This window comes from Falco rusticolus, chromosome 6, assembly GCF_015220075.1.
Source record: "Falco rusticolus isolate bFalRus1 chromosome 6, bFalRus1.pri, whole genome shotgun sequence".
Taxonomy (NCBI): Eukaryota; Metazoa; Chordata; class Aves; order Falconiformes; family Falconidae; genus Falco; species Falco rusticolus.
In genome coordinates this window covers 24502639-24521164 of record NC_051192.1, presented here as the reverse complement: position 1 = coordinate 24521164, position 18526 = coordinate 24502639, and the positions used below count along the sequence as shown (strand labels likewise).

The following is an 18526-nucleotide window of genomic DNA, read 5'->3' as shown; positions in this document are numbered from 1 at the left end:
ATTAAAACTAATAAGGGCACATAAGCATCGAAATGATCTCTGAAGTCAGTGGTCCTAGCTTCTGGTAGGCTACAGTCTCCAGGAGCTGCAGGCTCTGCAGATTTCTGTTGGTCTGTCAATTGAGTTATGGTGGTTTTTGCTGGCTGAAGGTCTGGCTGTTGTTTCATTCGCCAAGAGCCCTAGACGCTCACTACCTTTGCAAATCAGACCAGGTGTAGTTATCTTCTAAATTGGGCTCAAGAATCAGACTTCATATTTGAAATATATGCCCTAGGAGGTTTTATAGGAAAGCAAGAGAAACCCATCAGAAATCAACACTTGTTTCTTTGATTCAAAGAGAGTGCAGTCATCTACGGCAGCGTACCACCAGCCTGCTATTTACTGCCACTGAGACGGAAGTTAGCGCTCCCACACCCCGGCAGCAACATGTGGGAGCTGAAAGCTACCCTAGAAGTATGTCATTTCATACTTCACCACTTTGAGGACCTATTTTTTTCTTTCTTTTTTTCCTTCTTTTTCCCTGGGAAATCCTTTTTCTGATTTAATATATCTGAGAAGCTACACAGGCAATTTTGAAACGTAAGATCACACTGCTGGAGCCAGGCAGCTCTCAAGGGCGAAGTTTCAGTTCCAAGGAAATGTGTTTAAGGCTTTGTTGTGTTAACAGTCTGTCCTCTCCCTCTTTGGATAAATGGAAAATTTCTGTAGGCTCATAAGAAGCCAGGTGAAGGAAAACTTCTGAACCAGAAGAGTAGGTGTTAAGTGTATGAGTCCAATTACTCTGCTGATTTAAATTAGTTTAGCACCAATGGAACTAAATCCAGTCAAAATTAGCTAAGGCTCTGGCCCATAGTACTGTGTCAACGAAGACGACTAGCATAAAAATGTGTTTAAATACAGAAATCTGTTTTCAAGTATACCTTTAAGGTCAAAATCTGTCCTGATCATAGCATGCAGGGCAGGGTAAAATGCTGGTAGATAGATGCTACAGTGACAGGTGAGTGATAAAAACTCTTAAGGCAAAAAGGGAGGTTAATAGCTATGCCCCTTGCCTCAGGAATCCCGACCAGAGCAGGAAATCTTGTGCTGGACCATAATGGGCAGGGGAGCTCACAGTGGGATATATATTACTTCTGCTCTGAACTGGAGCGTTCTGCATGTTGTATATTTTTACGACTACAATGTATGGACTAGATAGCTGGAGGTCTGGGCCTATAACTCAGTGGATGCTGACCCCAGGACATACGGGTTGGCTCTGTAGGTGGCCATACTCCTACTATTTCGATTATTTCTGGGAGAAACTCTGCTGACACAAGCAGAAAAACTCCTTCCTTTTCTTACCTCTCTGCCCCCAAATAGGATTAGGCAACACACACACACACACAGAGAAGCTGGTTGTGAGGGTAGCATGTGCCACTTAATTTTCTCATTTAATTTACCATAACCGTCATGTTAAATCCAAGCAGACCTTAGTGTTTTCATTTATTTGCTTTAGGAAACCTTGACACCAAAACTGGAGGGTTAAAACCGATCCCGCCTGGACATAAAGCATGGAGGCAGACAATGCTAACACTGCTAATTTTAGAAACTCCCGTTGCTCAAACTTGAAAAAATAAGACTCAACAGAATATTCTTCTTAGCTTCATTCCTTTATCATGGTAGGACTTTGGCACTGAGACATCTTTTGCTGGTTCTTCAAATTGCATCAAGCTTGAACAGCTTGACAGTCTGCACCCTGATGGAGAGACTAAACTTTAACATCAAGGATTATGTTGCTGATTAGCACTTTCAATAATCAAGTAACTGGTACATTAAATAATCCAGAGTTTGGCAACTTGCCTGAAAAGGTCACGCTTGCATTGACTCCTTTTAAGAGAGTCCATGTTGTTATTACACGAATTCAATCTGTCTGTCCAGAATTCTAGCGTAAAATCATTTAGCTGATTTCCTTCTTTTCATACAATTTGATGAGGAATAAAATCCAGGAAAAGTTGCACATCAGGGCAATATGTTCAGATTTTCCAATTAGGGTAGGCAGGGAGCAAGAGAGAAAAAGACAGTTCTCTGGGCTTTTTCTTCTCCTGGGTTAGCGTGGCCAATGCAATCGATGCAAACCTCTGAGGGCACAAGTCAACACAATTATTAGTGCAGCTCTTACCCTCTTTGCATTTTATTAGAGTTTCTATGAGGTTGGGAGTCTTTCGTGAGGGATCCTCCCCACAATCAGACTGCTGAAGGAGCAGGGGTTTACCTCTGCCCTTCCCCAGCCCCAGGCAGGAGGAAACACGGGCATGGCGGAGGTCAGGGCTGCGGAGCAAGAGGCTGCACTGTTGCTCTGCTCCCTGTGCTCATCACCTCTGTACAGACATGGGCAGGCTCTGAGCCCTACACAGTCTTCACAGATAGACTGCTGGGAGGCCAGAAATCCAAGCAGCCCCCCTAGCTCCTCTGGACTGCCTATGACCAGCACTAGTGAAAGGAGGGCTCTGCAAGAAACCAGAGAGTCCTCACCTCAAATCAATCATCAGAGCTGCGCAAATCACTTGTGCGTGCCTTGAGAGGCTCAAAACCCACCCACATTTCACTGAGATACCCACTGGAATGAGATGGTTATCAAGCTGTTTATTTCTGCAGAGTATTTTGGGTATCCTCTTTCCCCTGAAGCACACAAGGACCCTGGTCTCACATCCCTTCTGTATAGAGGCTACTTCTTTTCTTTTTGTGGAGGAAGGAGGGGGTGAACACAGACTGACTAATAACCAACACCATGCCATACTATGCTATTGCACAACTCCCAGCGGCACAGCAGACACCTAGGCTGGGCTTCTTAACCTTCAGTGTCTAAGGGAAATCTATGTCTGTGCCAATCACCCTAAGTTTACCTCACAGCAGGGAGAAACAGGCACTCCTAGGGCACAATTTGTCTGATCTGTCTTAGTTTTCGACTTAGGATGAGCTCAGCTGGCTCTTTGAAGTGCCTGCTTCTCTAGGTTGATTTTAAAGGGAGTTTAGACAATTAGCTCAGCTGTGCCCTCATTCCAGATGTCTATATTGGATCAGATTAATCTTGCCTGGCAACCTGAAAACTTTCCTCTAAGACAACCATTACACTGAGACAAAGGAATATAAAACTCTTGGTGAATCAGAAAACGGTTATTCCTGAGGATAATCACAGTGGCAGTTACTGATATTTAGAGAATACAAAGAGTTGAGGACAGTAACTGAGTGATAAAGCATCCTTCTTGTCATTTCAACATAGCTTGTTCAGTTTGTCCACTTTCTTTGTCAAATACTATCCATAAAGTGATGTCATGTATAATGTCAGCAGGCAAAAATACACAACTTGGTGGAGCCAGAACTCTCTCTGAGGTTTTAAGGCACTAGCTCTGAATGATGCTAACCCCCTCTTGGGATTGTGACCTCGGAGAGGTGGCATTACTGCAGCCTGGATGGTCCAAGCAAGCATAAACAGATGCTAAGAAGCAGCCTGTCTTTTGACTACAGTGTCGGCACACAAATGTACAAGTGTCTTAGCACTGTCTTGAAACAAACCACAGGTACGGGGAGCTTGAACAAGGTGGGAAAACAAGGGTAACCATGGCTCTCCTAAAATTAAATAAAAGGTATGCAGTCAAACAGTGGCCTTCTCACTAGATCAAATCATTACCTCTAGGTGAAAGCATGGGTACCTTTATGAAAAGACAATCTTGCAGGCTTCAAAGGTGGCACACTGGCGTTTGCAATAAAGAACTTGCTGCTGAGAGGGATGGATGTACAGTACATCCATACCTCAGGGGTTGGTTGGGGGATCCCCACTAGCAGGACCTAGCAACCTATAAAGATTTTAAATATTCATTTGACTTCTGAGTTATTGTGCATGTTGGTTATTAGTCCAAGAATGTTACAGTTGTCCTCTGTTCTTAGAAATGTGTCTTTTAAATGTGTCAGCACATGCTGAGAGCAAAGAATAATGGTTCTGTTCCACCAAAGAAAGTAAATAAATACTGTTTGTGATCAAGGGAAGTAATGCTTCTGGCACTGCAGCCAGCACAGGGAATGCAGCATTAACAAAGAAAAAGGGAGTCTTGACTATACTGCTGTATCTTTGATGGTGCAATTAGCCTGCACCGATGGAGCTGGGAGATATTGCAATGGCCCAGATTCCATGGTGTGAGCTGCTATCTATGGCTGTAGGTGCCAAGCACCGCTGCAGTCACTATTAGTGCTACCAGGGACAAGGATTTACTGGAGACTACAGAATATTCCATGGATTGTAATGAAATCTGGCATGTCACCAAGCCACATCCGGCAAACCGTCAGTATTTTACTGCTGAACAGATTTCTTGCAACACCCACCATTTTCCCTTTTCCTGAAAGAAGCTCTTCATGCTTGTGAATCTAAACAAATGCAATTACATTTGTTTCTTGCTTGTTTCTTGGGTTTGAAGCACAGACATATATTAAACTAATGGTTTTACAAAGAAACTGTTTTATCGGAGCAACTCAGTAGGCTGGGAATGAAGGGCTGGGGGGAAGGTGTGTGCGTGTCTCCCTCTGGAGCATTGTTCTTGGACAAGTCACAGTTGTTGGTGGACTTATCCATATCTCTGCCTTCCTTTGCATCCCTACCAGGAACCACACACATATACCAGCCACAGGGCTGAGGGAAACCTCAGCTGCTTTGCTAAGGTGGGAGACCTGCACCAAAGGCAGATACCTCACGTAAGACAGTAAAGCTCCACGGCACAGGTCTGAGATAAACTACAGCAGGCAGGTCCCAAACAGCAGGCAGTCCCTAAGCATTGATACCTGAGGAAGGAAGGCTCGGGGAGAGGGGGTTCAATTCCCAGAGGACAGCCCAACTGAAAGCCAGGGTGTGGTCTGGAGGCAGACCAAAGTAAGTTGGAGGTGACCATTAGACTGGAGATCAACCAACAAATGGTTGGAGATGACCATTTATTAAGTCAATTGGATCTGAGCTAGTGGGAAGCAGCTCGGTCATCCTGCTCTATGCTATGCTGTAGGGCAATTTCAATCATCATGAAGTCTTGTGTTGCTGCATAACTCAGCTGGAGTAAGTAACCAGATTAATGGCCCAGACCTAAACCATATCCTAGGCAGAAAACCACTGACTGACATACACAGCACAATAACTTCACAGCCAGCATCATCACAAAATGTTCTGTGAGCAAAAGGGTAATGAGGCTGCTGATGGATGGAGTACTGACAAGTACAGATGCAATACAACACAAAGAACAATATTAAAACACAAATACCAACAGTTTTCTGAAAGTGCTGATAAATTTGAATCGGTATCTTTCTGTTTCACAAAGGCCACATCCACAGGAGAAGTTTGACCTCATACCTGAAAATACTCATTCTATTCACACAGAAGGCAGTAGTGATTACACAAACCTTTACTTATTCTGATTTCGAATTCGGAGACACCTCCTTTTCAATGGTGGCTCCAGATCCTCTGGCCCTGTGCTGAGTATTGGCGTTGAGATAATGCACGGCGCGATAGCAGTCTTTTCTGCTGGTTTTGGCACAGGCTGGATCACGCAACCTGTCTTGGGCAGCATCCGCAAAGCATATGCATGGTCCTCATCTGCTGGATTGTTAAGGTTTGGGTCCTGTTTGTCTCCCCCAGCAAGGGGCTCTTCCCCGGTCTTCTTGCCAGCATCTCCCTCGAGGTGGCAGTTTGATGCGCAGTTGTTCTCCTTAACGGACTCCAGCTCGCTCACCACCAGCTCCTCTGGGGGTTGGGGCTTTTTTGGCTCCTGGGGCGGCTCCGGGTTCTTGGAACCCTCCGTGCTCTTCGTGCCATTCACAATGACATTGCACACCGCTGCACCAGCTTCCAGGCCCGGTGTGCCAGAGGCCAAGGACACAGGACAGCAGTGAGCTCCATCACTGCACGATAATGTTTTTGAATCAACTGGGCTGCAGTTGTCCCTGCAGTCACTGCAGTTCCTTTTGTCTGAGCTACTAAAAGCCAAATTTACAACACTGTTAGGTTCACGTTCAACTTTCACTTGGGCATGTAAAGCCCTGTGGATAACATTGTGCAGCCTAGACCGGTGGCCTACTGTTAGGTCTATCACACCATCCTGTGGACCCTGTAGCACACTGGGGAAACCAAATTTACTGTTCACTGGACTACTAGGTCTGATAGTCAAGTCAACAACTTCATTTTTACTGTGCTCCTGAAGCACTTGAGCTTGATTTAGGGACTGGCCTGAGCAGCTCGGTGATGAGTCAGAGGATTTAGATGATCCTTGCTTTGACTCTCGAGGGGATGAAGAGCTATTGGTTGGCTTTGCCCCAGGTGTCTCGCTGGAGGTACTCGGAATGAAGCTTTCACCATTGCTGGAGAAGCCGTTGGGGGGTTTGGAGTCATTGATGTGAGGGATGGGGATAGGAATGGGGATGGGGACAGGCAAAGGGACAATGACAGGATATGGCACTAGTAGAGTCGGGGGTGGCACCAGTGGGGCAAGGGATGGCAATCCGAAGTTCATCATCTGTGGCATAGGCATAGGACCATTTGGCATCATGCTGACAGGGGGAAAGGGAAGACTGGGCAAAGGAGCTCCAGGAGGGGGAGGCGGCAACAAGCCAGGTGGATTCCCAGGCATGGTAGGTGTTGTGGGGGGATGGATATGAGGGGAAAGCATTGGCCTGTGCATGGGGCTGGAGGTGGGACCCATACTTCTGGGGCCACCTGGTGGGGGACCGATTCCAGGAATCATTGGATTTGACAGAGGGCTGTTAGGATTTGAGGCATGGTGAGGTGGCCCACGGATAAATGGTGGACGGATTTGCTGCATGATTTGCTGTTCCATGAATATGGGCAAAGGAACTGGCCCACGGTTTGTCATCACCATGGGAGGACTGCGTGGTGGGACACCAATGGGAGGCACAATGCTAGCAGGTGGCTGGACAGAAACTGGTGGAATATTTGGATTCTCACTGATGGGAATAGGTTTGGGAACTGGCGTGGGGATTTTAGTGACAGAGCAGTTGGCAGTGTCAGACGGAGAGGCAGTGGTAGACGCTGATGGTCCAGGACCTTGAATTTGGCCAGCTGCAGACGCTGGGGATGGGGCTTTTCTCCGAGCATCTGCTAGCGGTATATTCCAAGAATCTGGAGTCAGCAGCTGCACCCCAGTGCCTTCTGCTTTATTTTCGACTGGAGGATGTAATGTACTGCACAGTCCAGCTGGAAGATTGGCCTGTGTCTCTTTGTAGAAAATGTCCATTTTGTACTGATTGAGACATTTTGCACTGCAGAACTGAAGCCTTCTTTCCCCGTCCCCAAAATCCAGATACTCTTTTGTGTGTCTTATGTGCTTACACCAGTCACATACCTACAACACAGTAATAAAATCAAATCAGGTAAGAAAAGCAATCTTCTCTTCATAGTGTTATTTTAAAAAGTCATATTTCAGTTGCTTTCTAAGTACATTATTTTTCTAGCAGAAAAAAAAAGAAAAGATACGTTTGTGAAAACTATGCTTTTTTTGTTCCACAATACTGGTGAATTGAATGCCACTCCCTTCTCTGACTCCCATGATCTCAATTCTGCCTTATACAGTGCATTATATATCTTATACCCATACCACAGGGAAGAATCCTCAGCTGGCATAAACTGTTTTAACACTTGTGTAAGTATACAAAATCCATATGAGTATGGCTGTGATTACTCCTCAGTGGTAATCTAAGCACACCGGTTACCATCTGAGATACCATCATCCTTTGCCCTTCATTCCAAGGAGAAACTTGGAAATAGGACATTTCTGCAAGGTTTGAATAGTCCCAATTTGTGATGTTTCAGCAAGCTGGAATTATTTTCTGAGCTGTTTGCCCACTCTTGTGTACAAGTCACTTTGAGTAAAACTTCCTGGCAAGCAAGGGCCTATTTAGCAACTTTTCAAATACTACAGCAAAAAGTTTGCATTGCAGGCTCATTTTTGTTTTGTTTCTCTGCTTTCCATTTAATCCTTTTCTGTGTTACTATTGGTGTGGTGAAGGCATAGCCAATTTTTTTTTAAAGTAAGGCTGCAGAACTAATTAAGCTGTGAAAGGTTTTCCCAGTTGCAAACCACTAGACACCAAAGTTTAAAAAATAGTCATTCTAGGCTTCAGAATCCATTACTTCAGAGAAATTATTGTGATTTCATTAACACATTAATTTTGCAACACCAACAGCTCTCACAGATGGTGAAGACATGATCTACAATTCAAATATGACTCTTGTTTGCACAAATGCCTTTCCTTCATATGGCATTTTAAACAAGAATTAATATGAGTAATCTTGCCATAGCTATAAACAGATAAACAGATGTCAGATTTTTCAGTGCCTTACTTTTCTGACAGAATTTTACGCACACAAAAAACCCATTTTTGTCATTTACATTAGCTCTCAAAATACTCCACTGACAGAGATTTTTGGTGCTTTCTATCAGCATGTTGAGCCTATGACCATGTCAGAATACACCCTAGTATTGTTTGTTCTGCCTTTTCCAAATAGCCTGTATTAGCTTGTTTTGAAATGGCTATACCCTTTGTACCAAAAAGAAAAAAGAAAAAAAGAAAAAAGAAAAAAGAAAAGAAGAATATGATTGTGAAAAGACTGCATTAAAAGGATAATTAATTTTAATAACTATTGGCCATATAAACAATTCAAAACAACATATGTCGGGCATCTGATTACCCATCTCATTTAACTCTCAGCTTTCATTTAATGTAAACAGTGGTGACATTTTTGAGTTTTCAGTAATGTATCTTATATATATATATATATTCACACATACACATTATACTCTGTGGCTATTAGCCCATTTTTTTTAACTCTGCAACCTTTTGGTTATCCAGTCAGGTTGCTATTTGATTCCCTCTCTTGCCTCCCCGCCCCATTCACACACTCACGCACACACACACCCTTTCGCTACCACAAAGTTTGTATCTCAGCATTTAAATCAACATAAATAATTATTTGAGAGGTAGTCACCCCTGAAATTTGGGAATGGAGGGCCCAGCTTTTTAGCTTGGGCACACAGAAACAGTGTCATGTGAGATAAAGCAGAGTGAGTGCTGGTGCTGCTCAACGTGTGCAGCATTAGGGCAGGTGTATTTCCAGCACAATGCCCCATGCAAGGAAGAAAATTTCCTGGTGCATTTCAAGTAAGTTCAGCCCTGCATTGAACGCATGCTGATGATGTAACACCCTAAAAAACATGGACGAAAAGGCTGTCAAATGCACAAAAGGGCTGAGGTAAATGCCTCTGCTGCCACTGCGCATGCATCCCCCCCCTCCCCAGGCAAAGAGCGGATGGGTAGCGGGAGTGCACTGAGCAGGGCAAAGCAGGGGCACCCCCATTTCCAAGGGCTCCCGGGTTTAACCATCGGCTCTCCCTCTGCTTGCTGCAGGAAGGCTCAGCGACCATTGCAGACAGCACCAGAGCTGGGCAACCCCTCACCACAAATAGTGCAAACATGCAGCAGTGGGCACTGAACCATCCCGGGTATTTGGCACGGGTATGGGTTTTGCCACCCACCTGGCAAGTCAGCACAGGATCATCTGATGGAAACATCTTATAGTTGACCTCCTGAAATTTTCTGGCTTGCCACTGTTTTCCAAGCAGACAAAAGGGGAATTTGTGAGTCTACGCCACAAGTTAATAAGATACTATTCAACTCAGTAAAGCTGCTGAATTTACCTTAAAGTAATTTCTCATCGACAGCTCACTGCTTAGCCACAAAATGCTATGTATTTTGCATGCATGGGATCAGGATATGAACCACCGTGCTCCTGCTGCTGCTTGTAGGGCATGCTCTTGCCCCAAGGGCTGTGCAGAGAGGCCTGAGCTCTCCTCAGGTACCATATAAAAAAATAAATTATTTTTAAAACTTGCTTGTTTGTACACTATGCTTTGCAAGTAAGATTTGTTTACCAGTGCAAGAGCTGCACAAAGAGGTACCAGGAGCTGCCAGCTCGCTCCTGAGGCAGACTGGGGCAGGATAAAGCCCACCCTGGCCCATCACCCACAACACCAGTGTCTGTTTGCAGGGGAAAGCTGAGGAGGAGACCAGCCCCAGAGGCGGCTGCTGTAAGGGATGGGGCAGGACTTCAGATGCAGCTGCTTCCCTGATTTAGTCCTGGATGGTGCAGCTGAGACTTGCCCTTCCTTCAGAGAAAAGGAGGCAAACCAGCTGTAAGCCTGCCGCCAAAGAAGCACCAAAGAAATACGAGAGAGCAAGCCCAGTCTCCTTTATCTCTCTAGGAAGAGCCCCCTCAGTGACTTTAATTTAACAGACTGAAGAAAAATATAACCCCCAAAAAAACTTGTAGCAACTTTTCTAATAATTTAATTTTATTAGTTATCAGTTGAAAAATTCTACGAAATACTTTACTGTTTTATTGCTCTATTGATTAGTTTATCTCAGGTGGGCTCCTATGTCACTCCTAGCTAAACAAATATTTTCTGTTCCTTGGTAAAATATTTAGAAATCCTGCCTAGAAATTCTCTACTGATTTCTCCTGTTTTCAATAATTCACTGAGGTACAAGAAACTCAGAATTCTGCCTGCCTCACTCACATATTGATCACACACCATTCTGTATATTTTATCACTAGATAAAATTAATTAAAGCTAGTGATTCTGTTCCTCTGAAATTCCTGGATGGACCAAATATCTAATAAATATCTCATTGATTGTAGGCAACATCTCAAAGTGTTGAAGTTAACATCAGTGAGAAATGTCAATCTACTACATCCATGTATTTCATTATTTCCTTTCTTTCTTTCTTTCTTTCTTTCTTTTTCTTTTCCTTCTTTCTGTCTTTCTTTCTGTCTTTCTTTCTGTCTTTCTCTCTTCCTACCTACCTACTTATATAAGCAATCACTCTATGCTGATTATTTAAGAAACAAGTATAAAGTGTGCATATCATATGCAAGTAATACAACACCTTACAATACCATACTAAAAGGCAGAAAAACAGTCCCTACAATGAGGAGGAAATTACTGGAGAGGAAAAAACATCACTTAAGAACTAATGAATCAAGTCTGTCTTACAGGATTGATCATTTAAGATGAGGTCAATGAATTTATGATACAAATGGCTATATCACTAGAGGTAATAAAATGGAGCAATATCATTCATTTTACATCTAACTAATGATGTGCTCAGAGTAATTACAGACTTCTTCTAAAAGCCTACACTGATTAGTTCAGATGTGATAGGTGAAACATATATATCTTCCTGTTCAATAAAATAACATTTTCTTATCTGTAAAACACACAGCCAATGTCTTATTTTTTCAAGTACTTCCATTCCATACAGAACGTTGTCATTCTTCACAGCCAGCTCAAAAGCCCTCTGTTCATTTATTCCTTTTGCTTCCCTTTTCCTGCCTCATCCTTTCCCTTCACCGTACAACCAAGAGGAGAGCTAAACCGTTGCAGAGCGCTTCTTAATGCTGTGCATTGGATTTGGTAGTGCTTACACATGGGAGTAGCTCCCTGGGTTTCAGCAGGATTAGTCGTAAGAGTTAATGCTGCAGGATCACGTTCGGAGGTCCTGACCCAGCACCCATGGAAAACAACGAAGAGACTCCTCTTTAATGCAGTCAGTTGGCTTGGGGTCTGATGCTTAATGCCAGCCCCCGCTCACCCTGGAGTTGGTAGGAGCTTTGCCCCTGGACCTCACCAGGAGCAGAGGCACAGCTGCGGATCTTGGAAAGAATTGTGGCAGAAATACAGAGAAAGAAAATAAATGCCACGAGGCTGAGTTTCAGACATTTCCTAACAAACGTAGGCAAAGTAACCATTTTGTACTTTTCTACCCAAAAGGAGCTGGGACCAGTAATGGTGTGACTGAAAAGGAGCACGAACACATCTGAAATAAAGGGTCAGACCTTGCAAGGTGCTAACAGATCCCCTATACGCCTCCATCTCCCTCAGAAAATACTCCTAGGGATGCTCTTGGGCAAGCACACTTCGCACCACAAATGCCAGAACACAAACCCTGAATGACAGAGAGATCAGTAATAAGATAACTGCCTATCTCATTCAAACGTAATGCAACAACCCTCAAGAAGATCCAATTTACCTAGCTGGGGCATGTCCAACGCAAAACAACAGAATGAACATTTCCTTCAGTACATTTAATGTATTTATATTTTAGTGGCAGGTTGCCAGTGTGCTACTTATAAGCTCAATGACCTGATATCATTTATCCGCTTTCCTGTGAAACATGCAACAGTCTACACCAGGAGACGAGTCAGAAGACACTGCATCAGCAGAAACATGACTCGTGCCCAATACAGGAACGTCAAGGAAGCCAGGACCAAGGGATCTGTAACACTCGGATTTCTCTAATACAACAAGGGGAAAAAAGCCATTCCTGTTGGCATCTGTGTCTTTATTTTGATAGAAATGTCCAAAGTGGGGTCCAGACATGGCCATGAGGCTGTCACGTGGGCACAACACAGGCATCCTGCTGCACTTGAAAGGGCCACACTTGGGCTTTAGGCATAGGGTAATTCATACTTTATTCAATCGGCACAAAATTCATCCATTAGTGCAGTCCACCACTAACCTCTGAACAATAATCTAGTATCAGGCACCACTTCATTAAGAAACACATTTCCTAAAAGCTGTTTGCAGAGGTGTTTACATCAGCCCAAGAGAAACCGGGAATGAGTAGTACGCAGACACCACCACTGTGATGAAAGAGAGCCTGTGCCTTGTACACAGTGCTTTGAACTAGTATCATCTCCCTGGTAAAGTTTGTGAGAGGACAGAAAGGGCAAAAATTCCATTTTCAGCTTCTCCAGAACCAAGGAGTGATTAACAAAGCTTCTCTCCTTGCTCAGGAGAATGCCATTGAGGGACATCTTGCACAAGGGAGGGCTGTATTGCATCCTGCGGATCGGGCTCTTATCAAAGGTGCTGAAACATGGGAATGAAGATTATCAAAACCTCACTTCCTGGCATAAAAACCTTGTATTCGACTTTGCTGAGTAGTTTCTACTGTCTTTTCCCACCGTGGTATCCAACTGCTATCTCTTCATATACGCTCAGGCATATGTTCTGGCTTCATGGACACCACTGCACATTTCCTGTGTCACATTCTGGCCCTTTCCTTTTAGCCCAGACCGGGTCCCCGGCCATTCCCTGAGTTTTCAACCCTGCCAGCCACCCAGGATGTGCGAGGCATGGAGTCAGAGGCTCCCATCCCATCCCAAAAGTCACAAGATGAGAGGACAACCCCCCTCCCACTGCACACACTCCTGCCTTGCCGCCAAGCAAAAACCCGACACGCCAGCCATATGTTTTTCAGCAAAGGCTCAAGTTTTTTGAAGCCTGCCAAACATTGGACACAGCAGCAATCTAGAAATTAGGAAGTGGCTTGAAACGCACATATGGAGGTTTCTAGTAAACAGCCAAATGAGTCATGACTAGTGCTCTTACACGCAGCTCAGTCAGATCCTTTGCAGATCACCCAGCAGCTGCCACAGCATGGACACCAAGGCACCTTGCCGCCCCAGCCCCCTAACAAGGCTCTGAAGCACTCCCAGCAGGACACCAGGGAAAAGTTCAGTCCATCAGAAGGAAAGAAACCTAGATCCTGTGTTCTGAAGGACTATGTGCCTAACTATGCAAAGGAGCATGAAACCTCTCAGCTGTCTTCACTAGCTCCCCCAGCTTGTCGGGCAATGTGGCTACCTGCTCCCTTCCTTCTTTCCTCCATTTATCTACCACCAAGGTTTCTCTTCAGAGCAGGTCACCTAAAAAGCAATCGTAATTTCTAAACAAATCCCCTTGTAGATCCCATCTGTGGTGCTAAATCCTGCACACGACCCCATCTCTGTGGTCTGTGTCATGATGAAGCACAGAGAAACTTTGGGGCAAGAACTGTACCTTGAGTGTTAATGTATTCAATGCTTGTGAGCACAAAGAAGCTGCAGCCCCTGTGGGGCTCTGGGTCAGACTGACCACCCCTGCAAACATCAGCTCAGAGGTCTGTACCGACTCTTCATCCCCTGCCCCACTCACCTCCTGAGGGTCCCCCTGCAGAACTGCCCCTGGGGAAGAAAAGCTCCTGCCAGGCTGGGAAGGATCTGCCCAGCTGTTAGCACACAAACATACGGTGATATGTTTGACATAAAAATTGTTCCAAGGAACTGGCGTTCCCTTTTAGCATTTACTGACCCAGAAGAAGGATGAATATTAAGAACTGCAAGGTAGGCACCCTGTCGTGCCAATTGGGAAGGTGATCAGGTGAAGATCTGCAGGGCACAGCCGTGCTCCACTCAGGTGCTGGGCTCAGAGTGAGGAAGAGGAGGGGAATATGTTCCACGCAGACATGATGGCAAATAATAGACTCCTTTGAGAGGTTAGTGATAATCAGATAATGGAATTGAAATTCATAATTTCAAGGCTTATTGCTAATCCTAATGCTGCTGTGCTTTTTTCCCAGCTGAGTTATCACAAAAGGTATTCAGCGCCAGCACCCTGTGCAAACAATGGAGTGGGTGCAGCCTCACCAGAAGCTGCACAAGCCCCCATTGCTCACCAAGGTATCCTACGTTTTCCTACCTGATCGTCCTCCAAAAAACCCACCCTGGACCTGCTCAGGCTTCCTTGATGGCAGAGCCCAAAGAGTAGTGGTAAATGGAGTTGCATCCAGCTGGCAGCCCATCACAAGTGATGTTCCCCAGGATCAGGGCCAGTCCTGTTTAATATCTTTATTGACAATCTGGACAAGGGGACCAAGTGCACCCTCAGTAGGTTTGCAGACAGCACCGAGTTGAGCGGGATGCTGATCTGCTGAGGGCAGGAAGGCTCTGCAGAGGGAGCTGGGCAGGCTGGACCGATGGGCCCAGGCCAGTTGCATGAGGTTCAACCAGGCTCAGTGCCGGGTCCTGCCCTTGGGTCACACCAGCCCCACGCAGCGCTACAGGCTGGGGGAAGGGTGGCTGGAAAGTGCCTGGGGGAAAGGGCCTGGGGGTGCTGGTCAGCAGCCAGCTGAACGTGAGCCAGCAGTGTGCCCAGGTGGCCAAGGAGGCCACCAGCATCCTAGCTTGTATCTGAGACAGTGTGGCCAGCAGGACTGGGGCAGTGACCGTCCCCTGTACTGGGCACTGGTGAGGCCGCCCCTCGAATCCTGTGTTCAGTTTTGGGCCCCTCGCTGCAAGAGGGACGTGGAGGTGCTGGAGCGTGTCCAGAGACGGGCAACGGGGCTGGGGAAGGGTCTAGAGAGAAAGTCTTATGAGGAGCAGCTGAGGGAACTGGGGTTGTTTAGCCCGGAGAAGAAGACACTCAGGGGACACTTTATCGCTCTCTACAGCTACCTGAAAGGAGGTAGCAGGCAGGTAGGTGTTTGTCTGTTCTCTGAAGTAACAAGCAACAAGACAAAATGGCCTCAACCAGGGGAGGTTGAGATTGACTAATAGGGAAAATTTCTTCACTGAAAGGGTGGCCAGGCATTGGAACTGGCTGCCCAGGGAGGTGGTGGAGTCACCATCCCTGATGTGTTTAAAAAACATGTAGATGTTGTGCTTAGGGATGTGGTTTAGTGATAGACTTGGCCATGCTGGGTAATGGTTAGTCTTAATTTCAAAGGTCTTGTCCAACCTAAATAATTCTATGATTCCTCCCAAGCGGGACTGGGTAGCCAGGGGCACAGCTGGTACATGAGCAGGGTACGCAGGGGCCTGTGTGTCCAGCACTGTAGCTACTGCATGCTAGCCCATGGGGCAGGGGGCTTTGGTCCCGAGGTCCCTGGCAGGGATTTAGACTGTCCCCAAAGAGGGAGGGCAGTTCACAGCATCTACCTGCAAGACAACTGTAACCAAGTCCCTGCCTCAGCAGTTGTGACTGGGAATTAATGCTCTTTCACTACCAAATGTCAAACAATACTAATAACAGCATAATCCAAAGTGTGGCCTGAAGCAGTTATCCAGCCTCGATCGCTTTTTGATGTGCTTATTGCAAGACATTCAGCTTGTTTATTGTTGCAGGATTTTCCTGTCCAAGATGGCTCATGATAATTTTTTATAATGATTGTTCCATTTGAATGGAGTGATTATTATAAAAAGTAAAAAAGAAAAATCATTCCAGCTGAAACCTGCTGCGAAGGAACCCTGAGGCAGGCTCTAACACACTGTGAATGTGGTTACAATATAGCTCGTAGCGATGCTAGGTGTGAAGGAAAACAGATTTTTACAATGTTTGGAGCTTTGTGCAAAAACAGTTGACAAAACAGAACACTGCAGTTGCCTGTAACTTAAAACTGTCCTGTGACAAGTTTCTCTCTGTTTAAAAGAGACCAAAGCTTGCCTGCTCACTTGCTTTTCCTTACCCTGATGTAACCCTCCTAAACTTCTTGTCCGCCCTTCCATAGTTTTCTAAGGAGTGAATACTGACTTTATGTCATTTAAATGCAAGACCCACTCTGCCTACATTTTTCACCCTAATTACATAAAAGTCTAAGCTACATGAAGCATAAGGAGAAAACAGAATTATTTGGTAATCAATGGCTAATGATAAATTTTATTTCTTTTTTTGAAGCACTGCAGTTTTCACCTGTGGTATTTAAAACATAGTATTTTCAAAGCTCTTGCATTCCTTTGTGTTGGGGGGGCTTTCTAATTTTCCCAGCCAAAAGCAATGAACGTAAGTTATGCTAATGCCCGGTGGACCTGGTTGGGTCTTGTTTCATCAGAGTCGCTACATATTTGATTTTGTATATAAACAGCTGAGCTCTGTGTTTTCAACTTCAGTCTGAGGCTTTGAAACCACAGGAGGAACTCTGTATCTGAAACCACTGGTGAAGCCCACAGTATGGTGGGTGAAACTTCAGGGAAAATGAATGTAGTGTGAGGTGGGCTTGCTAAGAGGGAAGCTGTCCTCCCCAGAAACCTTCCTAGCTGAAATAACACAGAGTGGGACAATAATAGCATTTAAACCTTAAAATCCTTCATGTGGGGGTTTTACACTTGTACCATACAAGAGCTGATTACAGAGCACATCTGTGCTGTTGTTTCAGTACTGGCTAAGGCCACCAGTCCAGCAGTGACAGAAGTCATAAATAAAATTATCATGATCCAGAAGATATGAGGGAAAGAGCAGGAGAGAGAGGTGGAGGGTTAAACACCCTCATCAGGTCTGACAACTGTCTCATCAAGACGCACATTTCAGAAATACCTAAAGAACACCTAAGCCTGAATGGCCTTTCCAAGGATAACACAAGCCCTGAGAAACCTTGTTGCACTGCAAGTCCATTGGCCTTTGACCATAACTATGTCATGCAAGAGACTGCGGGGCAGAGCAAACCCCAGCTCAAGCCATCGAGTCCCAAGCTCAACCCCTACGCTCCCATCAAGCTTCAAGGTCATCAGACAGCTGCCTCAGATCTGCAAGCAGTAGCCCAACACTTGCATGGTGGTGTGCCCACACAAGGCCAACAGGCAGTTACTCTTCCAGACTTAACCTGGTCTGACAGGAGATCATTCAAGTGTGTCTGTAGCCTCCTTCTTGGTGAGCCTAATTAGAGGGTAGGGATCTGTGGAGTCAACTGAGTGTCTCCAGCATGCTCAAGTCCCTTAACTTGTGGGTGGCAGTGGGAGAAGCCAGCTTGGCAGACCAGTGGCACAGACATACTTGCTGGTCAGGCAAGTAGTTTGATTCGGGTTGTGTGGGCACTGGTCACCTTGATGTCTGACACTTGATTTGTGGGCCAAGACTTCCCATAGCATGCATTCCCAAATTCCCCTGGTCCTGAAATGATCTAGGGGAAAACTGAGCAGCCAGAAGGAAGAACTACATTGAGTAGGTGAAGCTGGCAGTCTCGGTTTTGCTTTAAGATCCTTCAGCTGTTAGTGCCACAGTGAGAGCTTTGCTTCCTCCTAAAGATGACATGAACGTACTTCCTCAAACTGCTGCCACTAAAGCTGTGCAAAGTACCAGCAGTGAGAAGCGTCGTAAACGCCTTGAGAACAGGACAGGAACTGTCGGCTTTGAATATTCAGGAAGGCAAAAGAAATAAATCAAAGCTAGCAGCTGGAAAAACATTTGTGGAGCTTAGAAATACCTCCTCACAGCACCCAGGGCCTGCCGCCTTTTTGGGGCAGCAAGTGAATGTCACACTAGGAAATCCCCCTCCTTCCCCTCCTCCAGAGAGTGGAAATGCATTTCTTTCCTCAGGAGGATGTTTACCTCCATGTCCTTGGAGAACCGTCTGCACAGTTTACACTCCCACATGCTCAGCTACTGGAGGCAGCACATCAGCTACCCCATCCCTGGGGTGCCCAAGCCGCGGGGTCCCCACACTGCCCAGGCTGGGAACCGCTGCTGGCCCCTCTTCAGGGGACAGACACCAGGGTCAGCATTGCTACCATGCCAGGAGCTCTTCACTCTTACACAGGGGCTGCAGAGACCCTGTTCCTTGCGAGAACAGGGACCAAACATGAGACAGAAGGATTCTTCTGCAGAGCAGCTGCCAACCAGAGCACTGA

The 18526-nt window shown here is 45.6% G+C and overlaps 1 protein-coding gene across 4 annotated transcripts in view; it reads right to left on the bottom strand.

The window, feature by feature from the left end:
* Positions 1-18526, bottom strand: part of LOC119149826 (sine oculis binding protein homolog) — a 119009-nt gene that overhangs the window by 10627 nt on the left and 89856 nt on the right. For 2 of the 4 annotated variants that reach the window (XM_037391607.1, XM_037391606.1), the window contains exons 6-7: positions 9561-9632; positions 5416-7370 (exon numbers count right to left, since the gene is read on the bottom strand). In XM_037391607.1, coding sequence (XP_037247504.1) covers positions 5418-7370; positions 9561-9632 — 2025 coding nt within the window. In that variant the 3' untranslated portion in view covers positions 5416-5417. The remainder of the gene's footprint in view (positions 1-5415; positions 7371-9560; positions 9633-18526) is intronic. The other 2 variants (XM_037391608.1, XM_037391609.1) reach the window with 1 other exon arrangement.